The 21,392-nt window shown below is 47.5% G+C and overlaps 1 protein-coding gene across 2 annotated transcripts in view; it reads right to left on the reverse strand.

The window, feature by feature from the left end:
- LOC138497992 (protein brambleberry-like) overlaps nt 1-21,392 on the reverse strand; it is a 297,213-nt gene that overhangs the window by 63,137 nt on the left and 212,684 nt on the right. For both annotated transcript variants that reach the window (XM_069621767.1, XM_069621768.1), the window contains exon 9: nt 10,451-10,589. In XM_069621767.1, coding sequence (XP_069477868.1) covers nt 10,451-10,589 — 139 coding nt within the window. The remainder of the gene's footprint in view (nt 1-10,450; nt 10,590-21,392) is intronic.

Below are 21,392 nucleotides of genomic sequence, written 5' to 3' on the forward strand. Positions count from 1 at the left end.
GTTTGAGTTGTTGGTTCAAAACCTAGCATGCTGGCCAGTATTTCACCCTGTAGAGGATGACAAAAGGAGAATTGATATAGCTAATGCGAATAACCCCAAAAAACAAACTGCTTAGGAACCATGTTATTGGAAAGTGGAGGCTGGGTGTGGTGGGGGGCAAGGGGAGTAAGGGCTCTTTCTTACAAATACGACACAAATCATCTGCATTCCAGTCTATTTAGAAAAACGGAGGAAACACTTTGGTTTCAAGGGGTCGCCCCTCCCTGGACAAGAAACGGATATGAATCAGACAAAAGAAAAATGACCACAAAACAGGCCAGTTACAGGCCCGACCAAATCGAGGGATTTAACGCTGTGCCCTGGTGTCGTTACCAGGCCGGTGTAGCCCGCAGAAAGTGGGATTATTGCCGTTAGCACCCAGAGTCAAACCCTTGAGGTGCCAATAGCAATACAGAACAAAATTTAAAATACTGGCCGCGCTGTTCCGTTGGCAGCAGCGGCCAGGGAGAGTCAGGCAGGGTTGCCATGAAAATGGAAGGCGGGGCTCCGCTCGGAGCCCATCTCCCACGGCACTAAAGCAGGAATGCGATGCGGTCCGGGCTGAGGAACCACACCAGAGGTAAGGAGTGTTGGATTGGGGTGGTCAGGTGGTTTGGAGGGGGTGAGGGCCGGGGAGGAGAGAGAACAGCCGCACCGGGGGAAAGTGGATGCACAGAGCCCTCTGGATGCTCTGAACCCGGGTTTGCATCGGTAGATTCAGCCCGGGTTTGGAGCAACGCGATTGGCTCCACAGCCGCCGAGGGTGCCAATAATGATTGGATCACTTGAAAACCCACCTGATGGGTGCTCCATTACCCCTGAACTACTCGCGAAATTAATTTCGCAACCTTTTAGTTATTTTGTCACTCCTTTGTGTTTTTCTAAATAATGTATATACTAGGTCGCTCGCACTACATTTTTGACCTAGCACGTTTGTAATACTGTTGGTATGAAGGCCACTGTTAAATCACGTCCCAATATTGTGTAGAAATGATGCACAATAATTGAGACTTCTGCTCAAATTAAAATGCTCGATTGAATCAAGACAAATAAAGTTTCACCTAACAATCTCAAGTTCCTTGAACAAGATGCTAATATGTAACGAATTCGCATAAAGAAATTACAAAATAGATTTGGAATTAACCACCGGTAGGAACATCTCGTGTTATCGGGTGCTCCATTAACAGCAAGTTTTAATGAGAATGAACCGCTACAGTCAAAACCCATCCGTCCATACAGATTCCTTTACCCATACTTCGGGTCACCCCACCACCCCCTCCTTGACATTAAGCTCAACATTTCGATGTTGCCTAGTAACTGACAGATGTTCAACGTGAACCAATATATCTTACTGAATTTGTAATGTTGCAATGATCACGAGAAATCGTTACCACTATTTATGCTTGGTTGACTAATTTATTCCGGAGTACAAATGGTCTCACACATCCTCGCCTCCCCCCACAAGCATGCAGGCCTGCCCACCCACACCAGTCTGCCACTAACCCAACTGCTGGTCTGGTTGCAGAGCTCATGATGGGTAGTAGGAGTGGCTGGAAGAACAAGGGCAAGGCAGTACAAAGCTGGCATGACGTGGTCCAGTAGGTCACCAGAAATTATCCATCTCCGTCTACTGCCTCTGTTCTACCCCATCACTTATGTGGATCGGATTAATCTGGCCGCCTCCTGTGTGTGTTCAGGCACAAGCCTAGCGGTGGATCACTGTGTCTAGGACCAGGGTCAACTTTTGGACAACCCACAATTGTCAACTGTCCAACCACTAACGCCATGGTGGGGAAAAGCACCCAGACAAAAAGAAAGCCAAATCTCTCTTGAAGGTTGGTAGTGTGTCAGAGAGGCAAGGCGTAGCTCTCGGGAAGGGGTAGCAGGCCGACACAAATGTACAATTGGTCCACACACTTATCCATAGAAAATACACAAACATATACTGACAAAAAAAATACATCATGTTATGCATATAGATCTCAATAAATTGAAATAACTCGTTGAGCACATAAAACAGTATGACTACATGCAGTGTATGTATAAAAACAGTACATGTCTGAGGAATCTCCAGGACCCTATACTTTAATGTGGGTCCCCGATCGCAGATGGGCACACAACATAGAGTGTCAAGGGGCTGCGAAGGGGGATAGCATAAAGGGAACTCAACCAGGCATACACTAGCATTACACAATCTTATAGTTGGGCCGTTTCTGCGCAGTGCCAGGTCCCTTTTAGGCGCACACTGTTCGTTGCGACCAGGAGGGCGCAGGCACCCATACACGCCGGGATATTTTTTTCCCCTTAAATGTATGGTCACCCAAATCACTTATAAATGCAGTGCTTTGCATTAGCATCTGTTTAACGAAAATTCTTCATGCTCAGTACATGGATCTGTCCTGTAAATGAACGTTGCATGCACAAATGGTTTGCTTTGCCCCGCACGTTACGTATACAGACGCTGCCTGGCTGCAACCCATTTGTACATTGAGCTGTATGTAATTAGGCTGCAGTCACTCATGCAAATGGCCAAGCAGATCAATTGACGTGGATGGGCCACCGCCGGCCACCCAGAAGGACCAGCAACCACAACCACCAGTAGGCTGAAACCTAAATCGCACATGAAATCAGTGTCATGGATGGACAAGGACACATGCAACCCACCCAAAATAATGCATATAAAGATATGTTGAAACATTGAAATAAATGATAAGCAGGACCACCACTCGAGTGGCTAAAGAACCATCAGAAGATAAATTCCCCCCCCCCATCCCACTGACAATCAAGAAGAAACATGCATATTGACAAATTCAGAGACTGGTGTGCAAGAAGCACTCATGGTGGCTGTTAACGACTGGAGAACAAGTCTGATCCCTTCCATAGAGGTTTGTCGAGTGGGACATTTTTAAACAATGGTTTGTGTGGTGGGTCGCAAGAAGGAGTCTGACACTTTGAGGACATTTTTGTACTATCTTTATTAAAAGAAAAAGTCCCATCTCTCCCGATGCCTAAAGGAAAAACCCTACCTATGAAAGTGCTCATCGGATGAGAGGAAAGCCAAAGTAACTGTCCTCCATACAAGCTAACTCCCTCCCACCCTACCACTAAATAGAACTGAAGTAAAATAGGCCATGTAAATGTCTTCTTCCCTTGGTCTTCTCTTCATCCAGGTTTCTTGTTAGACTACATATTTAATATAGTCCATTCTGATAGTCTTTCTTATTTGGTCTTGTAGTTCAAGTCAACTTTGGTTCTTTCTATGGTCCTCTCACAGTAGTAGTTTTCCCTACAAACATGTCTTCTCTTCTTGTGATCACACACATTCTTCACAATCTTTCTGTTGATGCTTTTGCACAGTATCTATGTCTTTTTAGGTTTTTTTGTGAATTGTACTCTCTGGGCCTTCAGGTTCTTCCTTCCTCTTCAATTGTGAGCCTAATCTTCCGTTTTTCTCCTTCTAGGTTTTAGGCTTTTCCTTCTCGCACGTTTCAACTTTACACATATAGGGTGCTTACCCTTCTTCCCAGGGTTCCTGTTCCCAGGGTCACTTTCCCACAAGGAGTGGCTTAAATGTCTCAGAGCACTCATTCGCTCTAGATTGGACTACAGCAACAGCCTCTTCTTCAATCTGCCTTCCTCTGCTCTCCACCCTCTGCAACTAATCTCGAGCAGGACTGCAAGAGTGGTCCTTGGCCTGGAGACCAGGGACCACATCTCTCCAGCCCTGCAATCTCTCCAATGGCTCCCAGTGGCTTCAATGATCAAGTTAAAGACCCTCTGCATTGTCCACAAGGCTTTCTGGGGCCGTGGCCAGTACAATATCCAACTCGCTCTTGCTAAACACCTTCCTCAAGCCCTTCACTCAGCCACCTCTAATTCTCTGAGTGTCAGACGCTTCTCCAGGCAGAGAGTGGGGGGTATGCCCTCCCTGCGCTTCTCAAACTTGAGCCGGACCATTCGAAGATCCGGAAGCAGCGGAAGACCTTCCTTTTAGCCTCTGCTTTCTCTCTCCCTCTCCCCTGCTGATTATCTGTCGGCTGTGCCGACTAGTGGTCTGGCCTGGCTACCCTCAGTCACTGGTTACCAGGCTCCTCCAAGACCAGTTGCCCCCTGCACTGCCTCTGGGCCTACCGTACACTAGGGGCTGTAACTAACCCTACAGTCCCCTGCCCTCTTGCATTTAACCAAAGCCGTGCTGCCCTGGCTGCACTTACTCAGCGCAATGCTGCCCTGATTGCACACATCCCTTTCCCACTCCCCCAGACCCACTGCACTTGAGTTATCGCACTTGCACGATCTGAATGATACAAGGCCTATTAAGTTCATTGGTTTTGTCCTCCCTGTCTTTCCTCCCTTGTTTTATCACACCTAGAAACACTTGTGTGCCGGTGCATTATAAATAACTTAACCTATCACTTGTTCACTTCCCTTCTTATCTGGGATCTTCTACAATAGTTTCATCGTAGTACTGGCACAAGTTTCTCTTTTCTTTACCGGATTTATTATGTGTTCCCTTCGATTTTCCCCAGTTCCAACCAGTCAGCTTTCTGGTTTCGTCCTTAAGACTGGGATGAATTGTTTTATGCAAATTATGATTCCCAAGCAGTCTCCAGCTGTGCTTTATTCCTCCCCAGCCCAGTTACCTCTCCTGATGTGGGGAAAGGTTGCAGGGCTCGGCTCTCGCTCGGGTACTGTTTCTCACTCTCTTTGCCGTTATTCGGTCTCCCCTTATCGGCACCTGCCGTCTACATACGCCGTTACTCAGATGGCGTTCAGACTTTCCACCTCGGCACTTTTTTGGGCGTCCTACCCACCACTCTGCATGTGTGGTCGTGCCACTACCAAGTGCCTTTTCTTCTGGTTCATACCACTCCTTGTGGTCCTGTACACCGGGATTCTGGCACTTTGCCATCTGCTGCTCTGCTACTTCAAAACTTGCGGGCTCCCCAATCTACCTTGATTCCGCCTCCATATATGTGATAAGGTGGGGGTTTCCCCTGCATATCAGGCTCTCCTCCTCAGACTCGTAGATCTTAAATACACATCTTTAGTTAAAGGGATATTTCCCTTATTTTCTTCAGACAGATTTCTCCATACACTGCTGGCAGCCAGACATGAAGCCTCTAACATTCTCCATGGAAGACTGTCCCATATGCGCGTCTATGGTAGTTACTTCAGAGATTTCCTCACAGGAACAGGAGTCCTTGTCCCCAAAGGGGGAGCATCTCCAAGTGATGTCCCACTTGCCTCAACCCCTAGGTATGGTCTTGCAGAGTTGGTTACCCTTCCTAGCCTCACAGGGGGATCTTCCCCCTCGGGGAGAAGGGGTGAATACCTGCAATTCGTCACACATGATTGTGTATTGTAGAACAATTGTGGAGGAAAGTGGATAAAATGCTGAAGTAATTACAGTTATGAAGAGGAAGACATGATATAGTCAAATACTTTAGATGCCAGGTCGCCAACAGGAGTAATTTGCAGAAGCACATTGTGTATGATCTTGTGGTCACGGTCATGGATTACTCTGTCTGCTTTTTGGTGTGCTCTTTAAAGCTCTTAAGGGAGAGCAATTCAGGGCCATAATACTCAAATGCCCGTCTTCGTAAGCAGCGAAGGGACTTATTCATGTGGATTCTGAAGGCAAGGACCAAAGAACATGCCACAGATGTATAGGAATAGAATACTGTTAAATTTAAGATGCTCATTTATTGTTATCAATTGCTTTTCTGCTTTCTTCGCGCACACACTAAACTATGCACTAAAATAAAATTGGTTAGACTGCATACAGGCTCAAATGTATACTGGGTGGCGGTATTATGAATACATGAGGGTTGGTGTAATAAAATGCCACAGAAAGAAGGGCTATATAAAAAAAAAACAGAGTACATGAGAAAAAGTGGATTACTATCACAAAAGGGGGTCCATGTGTCTGAGCTGGATATTTTTGTAGGTTCTTGGACATGCACAAGGCGGGGACAGAGGTAAGCAGCAGCCATGTTCCTGGAGAGCACGATTGACTGCAGCCTTGTTTAGGGTGGTCGCTGAATGAGTGTGATGAATCGGATGATGTCATCACGCCTTTCCCGGCTGGAACCTTTCTCCTGTGGCCAGGGGATGTCAGCCGCTGCCCGATCCTGACCCTGGGGGCAGCTATATGAGGGAGGACCACATGGGGCTGGGGGCAGCAAGGAAATCTTAAGGGAGGGGCGGGGAGTATGGTGAGGGTGTCAACCATCAAATGAGACATGGTAGCCCTTTTAGGGATACCTCCAAGTCCCCATGACCTGATGGCATATTGTAGTAATCCCCTGCAACAGCGCACAAGGCTTAATGATAGTTTTGGTCATTCTATTTTCAGGATGTTGTAGAATGCCAACTATGAATCCCATGTATACGAGTCCTTTAGAAATACTGGGACGAGGAGGAATGGAGCTATGAAGATCACTAGAGCACCGAAGCCCACACTGTGCTCTGGTTGTCGGAAGAAGGCACGCTATGCCGGGCCATATAGATTTCCCACAGCTGACGCAGGAGACACATATCCGACACAAGCAGGCGGTATGCGTCGGAAGAATCTCGAGGAGATTGTGGTGGCAGGCAAAGTCTGGTGAAGGGGAAGGAGCAGGCAAACCACTGCCCCAATGCCAAGGAGTTGCCAGCGTTCCCCCAAGGGAAGGAACTGAAAAGCCGCTGCTCTACAATGGCAGGGCTGAGAGCAATAGTCTTCCCTTCGATCGCAGTGACCATATAGAGCGGAAAAGAAGCTGATCATCCTCTTGAATGACCGGCAAACAGCAGAAGTCACGGTACAGTGCGAAGAAGAGCGAAGCAGCCAAATGCGCTGGTGAGCCCAGCTGGGGGAAGGTGGGATGCTGCGGTGCTTTGGGAAATTACCACGCACCGGGGGAAGAGCTGAAAGGCTGCTTGGAAAGGGCGAGACACCCTGGCAGAGAGAGAGACTGTTGAATGCATGGAAAAGGTTACGACCTGAGAAACCATGCAAGTCTGAGACTCGCAAACATTGAGGATCACGTTTTGAGAAAGTCCTGGCAGGAGAGTATACCAGGCATGTATGTTTTGAGCAATTCATATTTATTGCTTTTTTAGATCATGAGGTTCTTGGAGGTTTCATCTGGTACAGTCTTAATGCTGGGGAGACCTTATGCTCCATTACCTATATGGGTCTTTTACAAGGCCAGTACCCTGCCCATGTGAAGAAGGCATGTGAAACCCTCTCGGCCGTGGGTGGGAGGCCTACCTGGGAGAGATACAGAGCCCATCCTACCCATGAGATGGGCAGTTGCAGTTGAGTCCCAATTTCTGCCCCCTTGTGCCAGCGGTTCTATGTTCTTTCATTGCTGGCAATTTAAAAGCCTGGTATTTAATAGTGTACAGAATTACGAAAATGTTCATCGAATTCCCTTTGAGGGGGGGGTTGGGGTGGTTTACCCCCCCGTCCTCCACCGATTTCTACCGATTCCCTACCCCCCAATCCTTATCTGCCCTTTCCCACCCCCTAAACATTTTGTAATTGCATACAAGTTTAAATTCCTGGTGTTTAAATTACCGGCAATGAAAGGAAGTCATACCGTGCAAGCATGGTTTTGAGCAGTCTACCTACATCTTCTGCCATACCTCCTATATCTCATGCTTGCCAGTCTTGGTTGCCTTCTCCTAGTAAAGAAAAATATACAGCTACACCTCACATCTAATGTCCAGATCTGGCGTCACCTATAACCTCTCTGCAGATGGGGACTACATGCTGCAGTGAAGTTTATTCTTCAATGTTTCATCATATATAACACAAAGTTTGAGATAGCTAAAACAAATTCACTTTTATAGCAAATAAGATACGAGTGGGGTTAGTGCAAAAGTGTCATACACGCGGCATGTTTCGGAAAATTGTCATCATTAAGTGTATGCTGATACAGCCTCTTTAGATCCAACCACCCTTTGTTTACCAAGTACGGAAGGCTCACACCCCCGGATGGCGTTTTGTTGTTACATAGGTTGTTGGTAAACAAAGCATTGCCGGCGGCTAAAGTTAATTCTTGATGTACTCCACTAAATGCTCTTTTACAGTGGGACGTTTCTATCAGAAATTTCTCATAGAAACATCCCACTATAAAATAACATTGAAGAATAAACGTTTTACGTAACCGGAATAATGAGGATCCGTGCAGCATGTATTCCCCATCTGCACAGAGGTTACAGCTGACACCTGATCTGGACACTAGAGGGATGGGTAGCTGTATACTCTTGTTCTATATGTCCAATTCCCGGCTTTGAGCATCAGCCCCCGGGAACAATAATTAGGTGCCGACCCTTGTTTCTTTAAGTTACGCCTTCTCCGAGTGACAGGTATTCACAGCGAAACAATAAAGATTGGGTAAGCTTGTGTGAAATGAAACAACCTGGAGAAAGTCGCAAACTTACCACGATCAAGCAACTCCCCAGACTTGAGGCACCAGCTACCAGCAGAGAAGAGACACCAATGCAGCAACACCATCCGAGTTCTGTGGTCATGGAGACCATGCAGTGCTGTGAGAATGTGGCGGCAAGCAACTAGCACTGTCAACGGACCTTTAGACCACCAGAGACTATGCCAAGGGTATAAAACCCTCATAACATCAGGACTTACCTAAAGGGACACAGCCAAGCTGCTAATGCAGTTCTACATTGGCCCACAAAGAGAAAGTGGGAGAGGTATAGCCCACTATTTAGAACGTTTGCTGCTTACACCACATCCTAGGGGGGCAATACAGGGCCTATTGGCAGGAGGGGGTAATAAGAGACCCACCTCCCCCTCTCAGGAGGCAGGAAGTGCAGGCTATTCAGCTGAGGCAGAGAAGGAGGTTTACGACCAAGAGATCAGCAGGAGCGTCAAGGCATTTTCAGGAGCAGGTGAGGTATTGGCTACTCACTGGCAGTGATAATGCAGTGCGAGTGTGCACGTTTGTATGGTTAAAAAGGTTAGTGTAAGGAGGGATTGTGAAATGAATGTTACTGGGTGAAAGGAGGGTGGCTGAGTAGTTGTACCGAGGAGTGAGTGAGCTGCAAAGTGCATGAGGGAGCTGGAAAGTGCCTGAGGAGGGGGCAGAGCAGAGTGAGGAGGGAGAGGCGAGAGTGGGCACGATAAAAGGAAGACTGAATCCATCAGGGTGTCTGTAAGGCACAATTCCCAAATGCCAGTACAACATGAACAACTGGCTGGAGTAGGGACCAGGAAGTCCCTGAGGGAAGTTAGCGAGATGAGGCCAAGGGCCTTTAGGTCAACATCACAGTTCATTTAGCAATTAGCATAGTGAGGGTGAAACAAATCACTAAAGACCAACCTGGGGCAAAGGAGACCTGGGCTAGGGAGGAGTTACCTTGAGACGAGAGGGGGACGAACACAGGGCCCATTGATATTTCAATGAAAACCCTTTAACCCCCTCAGAGTTTAGGAATGATTATAGTGCCATCTGCGACAGGTGTTACATGCAATCCGAGGCGGTCTTCATGAGCTTGATTTACAATACCATTTATTCTATTAAATTTGATCAAATGATTTCCTCGATTAGTTGTAGTAGTTCTCATCCAAGAGAACATCTAATGGTCACCATGTGGGATCGCACCAAGTTTACGAACTTCTGGCTATTTTAGCTTGGCTTTAATTTCCAAGCCGTCGGGCTGAGAATGGTTACTCTTAATACTTCATAGTTTAGTTAGGATTTTATGTAATGTGTATATTTAATGTATTGTGTGTTTTGGATATTGATGAATTGCTATTTAAATGCATTAATAAACCTTTTACATGTGTGTGTGTGTATCAGTTTTATGGCTTACACCAAATAAAACAAATACGTTTCATAATATTTTTCATACTCAAGTTAGCAATAGTGATGGTGCGGCCATTGTCTTTGTCTTGCAGTTGCCCAGTTGCCGCAGAGAATGAATACCAACCCCATTAACCATCTACTGAAGAGTATAATCTGAACTCCTGAAAATACATTCTTCCTCCTATTCAGCCCCGCTTGGCTTTTACGACCTTTGAAGTGTCCTATGGTCATTCCATTCATGGTCATGTGGGTTTCCTAGGGCCATACTGAAAGATCAGCAAGAAAGGTTTATTATCCCCATGTCCCATACAGGTCCATTGTATAGGACTACGTTTAAAGAGATTACGACAACAGTATTGGATAAACCACTTTCAGATGAACTATTCATGCAGCCCTTTCTAACATATAGAGGGTCTGGGTTAATTAGTGAAGACCTAGGTTCTAGGACTAACATTCGATCCACAGAAACAGTTGGCTAGGCGGTCAACCTGCTGCTGCTCGGGGAAAGTACAGAGGCTGGCCCTTTTGGAGTGAGAGCAATGTCATGGTTGTTGCAAGTATCCCACCCCCCTCCCCCATCAGTAACTTACTTCGTTGGAGTGGAGGAGCAGAGACCTTGGTGAGAAAGTTCTTCTGTGCAGGTAATGGCTGGAACACTCCAGGCCAAGATAGACTTTTGGCTTCTCATATTCCGGAGGCTATGGGCGAGGCACACCAGCATCCCGTTCCCTAAGAAAACAAGCAATGTTAATGTCTAGGGCAATGGTCAAAAACCATTATAAACCACTTTTGTCATGTCTTGAGGATACAGAACTGAGCCCAAATGTGGGAAGTTGATAATGCTCAAGCAAGGCTCAGAAGTTGCGCCTCATCACATCCTCATTTTCTTACTCTTCCGTAGATCATGACATTTAGCATGGCACCAACACTCCATGATTTGACCCACTGCTTTATCAATACAAGACCTGCAATTCAATGATCACAATCGAACTATTGCAACAACATATATTTTCTTTAATGTTAAAGTTATGCAAATACTAGTAATACAGCTACAGTCCTAGACTCAAGCCAGACAAATACTGAATACACATGGAGTAGGCCTCTCTAGGTTCCAAGGACTTAGACCCCAAAACACAGTGAGGGGCAAACCTTTACCCCAACAAAGAAAAACACCAATGATGCCAGTGAATTGGTTGGTTTAAAAAGGTCAATTAACAGATATCAAGGACACATTTTATTTACAACAGACAACTGACTCGGGCAAACTCTTGAACAAAGCACTGTGGCGCGACCATCTAGTATTTTGGGTTAAATACAAAAATACATTAAGAATGTAGGATTTTTATATTTCAGCTGGATTTGAAATAGTCTTAATTGAGTTAACATTTGATAAACGTGTACATAGATTAGTAACTCTTAATGTAAATATTTCTTTGCAAGACCATGGTCATGACATTGATATTAAGGTAATGGAATGAAATGCACTTCCTTTCTAGGCGACCCCCAACAAACCCCAATGATTAAGGGCTATCCTTCAAATTAAACTAAAAAAAACACACATTTTTCACCAATGATTATCAGAACAGTTAAACTCCAAGTATGGGATACAGTTTCCAGTTTTGGATAAAGCATTCAGTTGCACCTATTTGTGTACACATTCTAAAGTATGACCACCTAAAGCGAGACATCACTCATTTTGCATCTCCCTTAAACAGAAGCATTTGGAAAGATGTGCTTACAGATAATCTACAACTTGAGGTTGTGATCTGTAATTATTTGATGCACCTAACCAGCCAGCTGGCTGGCTGTCTAGCTGGCCGGCCTCTTGTTGCTGGCTGAATAGCTATGCTGAGAACTAAGGTGGATGAAAATAACATTGCCCAAATTTTTGGGATACACAGAATTAGAAGGACCAGTGCCTGAACAGTGGATCCAAAGCTGTCTGGAGGTAAAGGGCTTGACTTTTCGCAGGAGGGAGAGCTGATTTTTCTTAGCTATGTGTGTCTTGAGGTAGAGGCGTTTGCCGATGTGGAACCCAAGGGACTTGGCGCATGAGGTGAGCTCAAGTGAGAAGCTCTCAGAGTTCATGGTTGATGGCCAGACCTGTATGTCTGGGTGTTTGGTGTTGGCGAGGTGGGTGTTTGGTGTGGGTGAGGAGTAGGAATTCGGTCTCGGAGTGGTTGAACTTCAGGTATGCACTGGACATCCAAGACTGGATCAGCGAGAGGCATGTTTTGAGTCTATGGATGTCCTTGATGGAGTCGATGTGTGGCAGTGTATTGGTGGATATGGATGTGTGCCCCCCAGCGGCTCCATATATAGATTGAAGATCACTGGGTATAGAAGGGAACCCTGCAGGACTTGAAAGGCGACGGCTAGCATTGGCGATCTAGGAGTCCATATGAACAAACTGCCCGCGGTTGGTGAGGTAGTACTTGAACTAGCATAGGACAAGGTCACTGAACCCCATGCGCCGATGTAGGGTGTCGTTGAGCGCCTGGTGGTCTACAGTGTTGAAAGCAGCTGAGTTTGAGTCGAACCAGGAGCCAGGGGTGGCCATCATCAAGGATGTTGAGGGGGTGATGCACCACCTGTATGGTTGCTGTTTCCGTGCTACATCTTGGTCTGACCCTAGATTGGTAGGTTTAGAGAAGATTGTTGGCATTGATGTGTTGCTGCAGTTGTGCAGCTACCGCTTTCTCAATCATCTTACCTAGGAAGGGAAGATGGGTGACGAGACGATAGTTATAGGGTGGCAGGACCAGAGTGATTTCTTTAGTAGAGGGAGGATTTGTTCGGTTTTTAGTGTCAATGGGAAGGTGCCTTGAGCTAGGGAGCTGTTGATAATCTCCAGGTAGGGAAGGAGAGCTTCTGCAGGGAAGGTCTTTAAGATGGATGCTGGGCGGATGTCTGTATACGATGTGGCTTTGAGGGCGGCCAGGGTTTCTACTAGGTCCTCTGTTGAGTGTCTTGAATGTGGTGTGGAGATTTTGCAAAGCGGGACATCAATGCAGAACTGGCGTCTATGTGGTGGCAAATCTTGCCGATTTTGTCGGTAAGGTGTTGACGGCAGTGGATTTCTCGATATAGTGTGGTATGGCAGGGCAGCGGGTTGACGCAGTGCTTGACCACTGAGGAAGGCTCTGCTTTTGTTATCAGCTAATGCTATGGCGTTCCGATAGGAGGATTTGGCTCTGTTGAGTTGTCAGCGGGTTGCTCGGAGTTATTTGAGGAGCGCCAGGTCGGATCCAGTCCTGGAGCGGTGCTAGGTTTTCTCTCGTTTCCTGATGACTCTTTTCTGAGGTTGAGTTCTTGCATGTACCAGGGTGCTGATGGTTTTGGTTTGCAGGTGCGTTGTTTCAGGTGTGTATCAGTTGATGGAGGCTGAAAGGGTGGTGTGGAGGGATCTGCGTGATTTTTGCGCCACGGAAAAGTCAGAGATGGAAAAGTTTGCCTGAGAAACGTACGCACCTCGAAAGGTTCATACATTTCCCATGCAAACATACACTGCAAACCACTACATACCCACACCCCCACCCCCACCCACAACACCCCAACATAACCAAACCCTACTTACCTTTTCTTCACGCTGTGTCCCTGCGGCGTGCCAGTTCCTCTTCACTTCCCTGATCGGGAACTGGTGCCGCAGGGTCCTCTTTTTTTCAGACATCTGCAGGGGTTTCCCCCGCAAACCCTGCTCACTATACTGTAAAGCGAGCGGGGTGTTGCAAGGGACAACCCCGCAGCCCCCGTCTTCCCCCCCCCCCTTTGTCGGCTGTGCAGCGGGGGTGTCTCCAACCCCCGCTCACTATACACCCCTGCAATCTTTTTTTACTTACCTAAAATGCATGCCACCAAAGGTTCAAACTTTTGGTGTTCGAACATTTGGTGGTATGCATTTTTCGGACTTTTGGTAAAGTCTGACCTTTTTTCGGTCCTTTCGCACAGTTCCGTGTGGAGTGCTTCCAGTAGAGAGTCGCAGTTCTTCCATGAGGGATTCCACCAGTAAGTTCTTGAAGGACCTGAAGATTTGTCTGATGAGTTTATGCTGGGAGTTCTTGACTGGGGTGGTGTGCAGGATGTTGAAAGGCACAGCTAGGTGGACATACCAGTCAAGCGGGAGAGGAGAGCTGTAGAGGAGCGAAGATAGTCCAGTGATTATTAGGTTGAGGAGGTTACTCTTCTTGTGTGTTGGGTCTTTCGTGTGCTGTGTCAGGCTGAGTGTTGAGAATATCAAGGAGAGCTTCCTTCATTGGTTTGGCGTCCTTGTTGCCTGGGAGGTTGAAGTCACCTAGGAAGACGTTGGCATGCATGAGGGACATGGCAGTGATCATGTTAGTGAAGTCTCTGATGAAGGCAGTGTTGGGTTTGGGTGATCTGTAGATGATAGGCGACTGTCCATCAAGGAGTGCAGAAGTGGCAGGAGCGGACTTCAAAGGAGCCAATGTCGTCGACGTCAAGTCTGGTGCAGGGCCACAAGGTCTTGTTTGGTCAGTCTCGCTGTAGGATGCTGTAGCCATTGGGGACAAGGACATCTAAGATGTGGGGGTCAGCCAGGTCTCTGTGATGAAGATGGCATCAAGGTTGTGTGTGTGGATGTCTGTGATGATGATGATGTGGGTGAGGTTGCTGCCTAGTAAAAGAATTTGAAATGTTTACCTAGGTCAGAGTATAGTTATTGTTTGTGTGTTTTGCATATGTAAAGGGATCCCGTGTTTGCCAGATCACGTCAGGTGGAGGCAATACCACAGTTAATTCAAGTGCCACGTACTCAAGCAGTATAACACACAGGGGACATCCCTCACCAATTTCCTGTTCAGATCAGCAGCACATAACATCCAGAAAAATAGGGCTGGATAAACCTCAGTTAGATTCACATTTAGGGAAATGGATGTCCATCTCATGTTTCCCCACAGGGCTAAGCTGCACCTTGGTGCAAGGTCCCGGATTGGACTATATTCTTGCCCAGTACACCAAGGTCTTCACCTGTCAATTCCAAATATGCTCTTGCAAGATCTCAATTTTTGAAGGGCGAAGATTCTGAAAATGCATCATGTGCCCAGTGAAAACCTCATACAGATGGTGTGAATGCCACTAGTTTTTGGCAGCATTCATATAAGACTCTAGTGGGGTACATCCTGCTGGACACCAGGGTGCCGTTACCAGGAATCCCTTTGTATATCCTGTGTAGAGTGCAATGGCCTAGCACAGAGTCTTGCGAGAGAGAGTGGGGCACAGATGCTGGCATACATTTATAGCCGGTTCTGCATCAGTGGACTGCAGTCGCCAGAACCAGATATGCTTTAATGGTGTCTGAAATCCACTTCAAAAGAGCAGCAAAAATATTACTGAATGGCAACTCGGAAGGGGGACTAGAGGGGAGAAATGATGTAGCACCCCCTGACTGGATACAGCCCTGTCTGTGGATTGACATCGGAATACCAACCCCCAGCTCCAGATTTCCTTCATAACTTAGAAGTCTGCACCCATACCTTATAAAACCATGTGAAGTGAGACAAGCCTGCAAATAAGTTCTCAAACCCCAAAGAAGCCTCCCAAAGAGAAATGATGTTGTGGTCTGCCAGACTGTACCCTTATGACCCCCTAATAATAATAATGCATTTCTTATATAGCACTACACATCCATAGGCCTCAGAACACTGAAATAGCAAAAGACATTTGTACCCCACCAAGCAGTACTCGTCTTACCACATCAACCAACACAAGACTTAATTTGACCATCCAGAGATGTTTAGCATCATGCCCACTTCCCTTGACCCGGCGGGTACAGCAGCACCAGCAGCTCCTGAAACCTTTGCTCCCAGAGTATCTCTTTGCTCGTCCCTACACAGACTGCTCATAAAGAGGCAGAATTGTACCCAAGAACATCAGTAAGCAGCAGAGAATGTAGCTGCTAAAGAAACAAAATTGAAGTGGATTGTCTAGGACATGGTGACCTCCGCAAGCCTTCCCTGCTTCAGCCACTCCACTGGTAACCGAGTCTTTGGAGCATAGTTACGGGCACATCCTAGAGTGCACCCTGCAGAATCTCCAACTACCCTGTCACTTCTGATAGGACATATTTGGTCACAGCAAGTCCGCCACACCGACCCCAATCGAGAAGTGACAAATGTGTTGGCGTGCAAAAGACACAAGACTTTCCATTCTTATGATGAAACTCAGCTTTAAGGAAAAACACATTTTGAATTCCATATAGACATAACATCTGTTTTTTTTCCCATAACATTTTATTGGGTTTTACAGATAAGCACATCAACAACATTACAGTAATCGATAGTCGCAACAGCGTGATAATGCCATTCGAGCTGTCTGGCGGGGGAGGTGGTTATTGGTGGTCTGATCGCTCATGTCCATGCCCCTGTCTATTCGCGGTGTTCGAGCGGGTGCCCGAGCTCTGGGACGAACTGGTATGTGTCTATAGTTTAAAGTGGGCTGCCTTGGAGCCATCTGGTTAGTGGAGGCCTTCTGGTGAGAGCTGGGAACTTAGCTGCGTAGTCCATAAATGGGTCCCAAATGTTCAGGGCTCTATTCAGGGATCCTGAACGGATTGCCATGACTTTTTCGGCCACTGCTATGTCCCAACATTTGGACCACCATAGCGCTACTGAAGGTCCGTCTTTGTTTTTCCACAACCGGGCCATTGCAATTTTTTCTGCTAGGAGTAGGTGTGTGCAAAGACGGGGGATGTGACCTGAGATTGGAGTCGCACCTCCTCCTGTTTCACCCAGAAGGATAACCCCTGGGTCCCAGGGGATGGATAGACCAGTGATTTCCTTGATGAGTTTTATTACCTCTCTCCAGTATACCTCTGCCTTCGGGTAGTTCCAGACCATATGAAAGTGTGAGCCGGGGGCAAGGAAACCGCGCTAGCAGGTTCCGGGAATGGCTGGGTTGGCCTTGTTGAGTTGAACTGGGGTGACATAGTACCTGTAGCAGAGTTTGTAGCTGCCTTCCCTATTTGTGATGCACTGTGAACTTTTATGTAGTCTGGACCATATTTTCTCCAATTCCTCGACCTCTATTTCCCGTCCCAAGTCCTTCTCCCATTCAAGCATGTACCTTTCTTTTTTGGAGGGATCTGCTCTGTCTAGGAGACGATAGAGGGCAGAGGTTCTACCTCTTTTACTTGGGGTTGTTAGGGAGAGTTCCAGCGCCATTAACTCTCTGGAGCATTTTTCTCGGACCACCCTGTGGGACAGCCAGTGCCGGATTTGTGCATTGTTGAATCTTTCCCACTCGTCCACCCCGAATTTTGACTTGCATCTCTCGAATGAAATGGGCATTCCCGCCTCTAGAAAAATCGCCAGTTTTCAGTAAGCCGCCCTCCCTCCAGGGCAGGAAGCTGAGCGGGGGCATGCCTGGTGAGAAATTGGGATTGTTCCAAATGGGGGTTAGGGGACACAGCTCCTCGGATGCCCCATTTTCCGGGCTGCTGCTTTCCAGCAGCAGACTATTGTGGTTGTTGCAGAAAGGGGGCCACTGTTTGCTTGTGGTTTTATGTTTGGTAGATGTGGGAGTTCTGAGGGTGCGACCGGGCACCACACCTCCTCGAGCTGTGTCCATTTCAGGGTATCTGCCTCTTGTACCCAGGAAAATCCATCCGACAGCTGCGCCGCTAGAGTGTATCTGGCCACATCGGGTACTCCCAGTCCGCCTTGCGCTTTTCCCCAGCATCAGTATTCGTTTACCAATTCGGGGTCCCCCCCCAGACAAATTCCTGAATTTTCTTTTGCAGAGCTGATGGGGCAGGACCCGGGATATGGATTGGTAATGCTGTATAGACTTCTGGGGATTAGGTTCATTTTTATGGCAGTAATCTGCCCGAACCAGGCGATTTCGTGGGACTTCCACCTCTTTAGGTCGTTGGAGTTCTTTAATCAATTGCGGAAAGTTGCTCGAGTACAAGCGTGACGGGTCTTTATTGATATGTACCACGAGGTATTCGATTGATCCTGTCGCCCGTGGGATCGGCATTAGGGGACTGAGGGTAGCTCAGATATTGATTGCTAGGGCTGAGGATTTGTCCAGGTTTACTCTGAACCCTGATAGAACCCCGAACTCTTTGATCTCTTCCCATAGGGCCCCCAGGGACGATGCCAGGTTGGACACTGATTAACACGTCGTCCGCATATAGTGCAATTTTGTATTCGTAGCCTCCCACGGTTATCCCTTAGTGTTTTGTCTGATTCTCGCTGCGAAAGGCTCCATGGACAGGGCAAAATTCAAGGGTGAGAGCTGGCATCCCCGTCTAGTGCCCCTGGATATATGTATTGCTCCAGACCTGGTGCCGTTGACCCGCAGTTGTGTGGTGGGAGTTTGATAGTTGGCCATTACCTATGTGATGAAATTTGGGCCAAAGCTGGAATGCTCGAGGACAGCCCGAATATACCCCCAATTCACCAAATTGAAGGCTTTATGGGTGTCTAAGGATATGACTGCCATTCCCACCTCCAATTTGTGGGAGCTTTCAATGATATTTATCGTCCTCCTGATGTTGTCGTGGGCCCCACTCCCCAGAATGAATCCAGTTTGATCGCGGTAATCAGGTTTGGCAGAATCGCTCCCAACCTGCCGGCCAGAACTTTGGCAAAAATCTTGCTATCGTTGTTCAGGAGTGCAATCGGACGGTAGGAGGTAGCCAATTCGGGGTCTTTCCCGGGTTTGTGTAACAGGACTGAGCGACTCCGGCATTGACCCAGTGACCGATCTTGAGGACAGGAAGGAGTTAATAGGGCCGCCATCTGGGGTGCTAGAATCCTGGCATATTTTTTATAGAAGTTAGCAGATAGGCCGTCTGAGCCTGGGGCGGTGGATTTGAGAGATTTAATGGCTTCAGTGATTTCTTCGGCAGTGATGGGTGATTCTAGGGATTCTAGCTGGGATGCACTTTGGGGGGTTATAGTTCGCAAATATTCTGGCAGGTTGTCTAATACTGTGGGTTTCCCTGACATTATGGCTTTGTGGTACCTCACCAGTTCGCCAATTTTATCCGTCTCGGAGTAGTGCATTTTCCCCATCTTCTCCCATTAGTTTGAGGATATTGTTTCGGCTGCGGATCTTTCAACTTTTGCGCTAGAATTTTGTTTGCCTTATTCCCTTTACTATACTAGAACTGCCTCGTGAAGGCTAATGATTTGGCAGTTCTGTCGGCGCAGTGCATTTCAAGAGCTATTTTGGCCTTCCTCAGAGCTCTGTTTTCCTGAAGCTGTGTGACTTCAGCTCAGCTCCTAGTTGGTTCACCTTATCCTCCAGTTTGGCTGCCGCAATGTTCGAGATTCTTCTCTGTTCCTCTCCGGCGCTAATTAGGGACCCTCCGACAACTGCTTTCATTGCATCCCAAATGATGTTGATGGGGGAGTTCTCCGTTGGGTTCGCCTCAAAATAGCTGGATATCGTTTCCTCCACTTCCATTCTGATACATTCATCTAGTAGTAGGGAGTCATTCAGTTTCCAGTGCCTCTGAACAGGGTGCTTCTGGCCCGATATGACTAGGTTTGCGGACACTGGGGTGTGATCAGATATCATGCATGTGTGAATTTCTGCCTTGTTTAAACATGGGAACAGCACCCCATAGATTAGTATGAGGTCTATTCTCGAGAATCCTTTATGTACACAGGAGTAATGGGTGTAGTCCCTTGAGGTTCCATTGAATAGCCTCCAGGCATCGACAGATTCGGTTTCTCCGAGCAGCTTAGCTAGGGATAGTGCTTGCAAAGTATGCATTTGTGGGGGGACAGAGTTTTGTCCATTTGGGGGTTTGGCATGGAGTTGAAATCCCCGACCATGAACAAGTGCCCTTCTCGAAAGGCCAAGATGGTCGAGATTAAATCTGAGATAAAGTTGGCTTGGGACGTGTTGGGGCCATAGATTGTAACAATGGTGATGGGGAGCTCCTCGAATAGGCCTTGAGTAGGAGGAAGCGACCTTACGATCTCTCCTTATTGTGATTTTTGATAACGGGACCTTATCACTTGGTAGTATTGCCACCCCTCTTTTTCTTTCCAGGTGTGTCAAAATAAGCTCTTTTATACCGGTTAGATCTCACTCGGTGTTCGTCTTCTTGCAGCAAGTGAGTTTCTTAGAGAACGATGTCTCCGGATAATTGCCACAGTCTATGTTCAACTGATCTGCGCTTCCTTGGCGAGTTCAGGCCTTGGACGTTCCATGAGAGAACTATTACCTCGCTTGTGTCAGCCATCGCCTCTCACTTCTGCGTTGGCTACGCTTCGCCTTGTGCCCCCATCTGGGAGCTATGCTTTTGAGAGTGGTCCAAGATCGCTGTGTTGGCGTAGTTTAGGAATTGTTGTGACATGTGATGTTGAACGGGAGGCCGGGTCTTGGGCGTTCCGGTCCTCCGAGCTTTTGATTAGTCCTTCGTTAACCCATCCCCCCCACCCCCCCTTCCCCGATTTCAACTAGTAGGAGAAAAGTCATCCTACTGCCACTGGGAAAACTGGTGGCACCAATGTGCTGGAAGTTGGCCAACTGGGCCGCCAAACTGAAATATGTTGGAGCTTGAATGTTGCTCCCGCACCGTTAAAGTAGTCATAGGCATCTTTTGTCAAGGAACCTCCATGCTGAGAGGATCTCGATTCATTGCAAACTGGTGGATTCCCTCCGCCTTTGGTTCCTCGATTTGGGAAGAATAGTTATCTGGGTCTCGAGAGCCTGGTTTCCCAGGCGATGTTGAAGATTGGTCATCCCGGGTTGGAGTCCTCCTTGGGGGGACCACAGAGTCTGCGCCGTCTTCCAGCTTTTGACCAGGTTCCTTACGAGGACTTTCTGGGAGGTGCATGGTTTGATTCTTCGGATTCCGATGCGCCCTCTGTTCCCCTGACACCCAAGAATGTGTCCGCCTCTTTCAGTGAATGGATTTGTTTCGGGCCCCTTCCCCCATGTGAATCTGACCGAGGTCGGGAATCCCCAGTGGTATGGGATCTTCCTTTCGCGCAACCACTCTGAATGATCACATGGCTTTTCATTTTTGAAGAGGGAAGTTCGCTAGACCTTGATAGAGTGAGATTGTTGACCCATGGAAGGTGATTTGGCGCATTTGCCTCGCCTCACGCATGATTTCCTCCTTGATTTGGAAAAAGTGGATTCTCACCAGGACGTCTGGGGGGAGCGTAGATGCCTGCCTAGGAGTTGTTCTGTGCCCCCGGCCAGTTCCAGGGGAGACTCATCCGGAGGGTGATTATGAACCTAAGCAGCTCCGAGACGTACCTTTTGAGGTCTGCATCTGGGATGGCGGATGGAATCCCTCGTAGGCGGATATTGTTCCTTCGGGACCGATTCTCTGCGTCCTCCTACTTTGTTTCCAGGAGGTCGCATCTCACCTATAGGGCTGCAATTCTGTCCCTGTCCTGCTCCTCTTCAAATCTTTGGTCACAGACCTCGGATTAGAGTTCAGCGTTCTACCTCCACAACTCGCTTATCCAGGGAGTTGATTTTTTTTGTGACCGCTTCCGTGCTTTTCTGGATTTCTTTGGTTAGTGCCGATAGTAGATCTTG

Source organism: Ambystoma mexicanum, chromosome 5q, assembly GCF_040938575.1.
Source record: "Ambystoma mexicanum isolate Mex_15411 chromosome 5q, UKY_AmexF1_1, whole genome shotgun sequence".
Lineage (NCBI taxonomy): Eukaryota > Metazoa > Chordata > Amphibia > Caudata > Ambystomatidae > Ambystoma > Ambystoma mexicanum.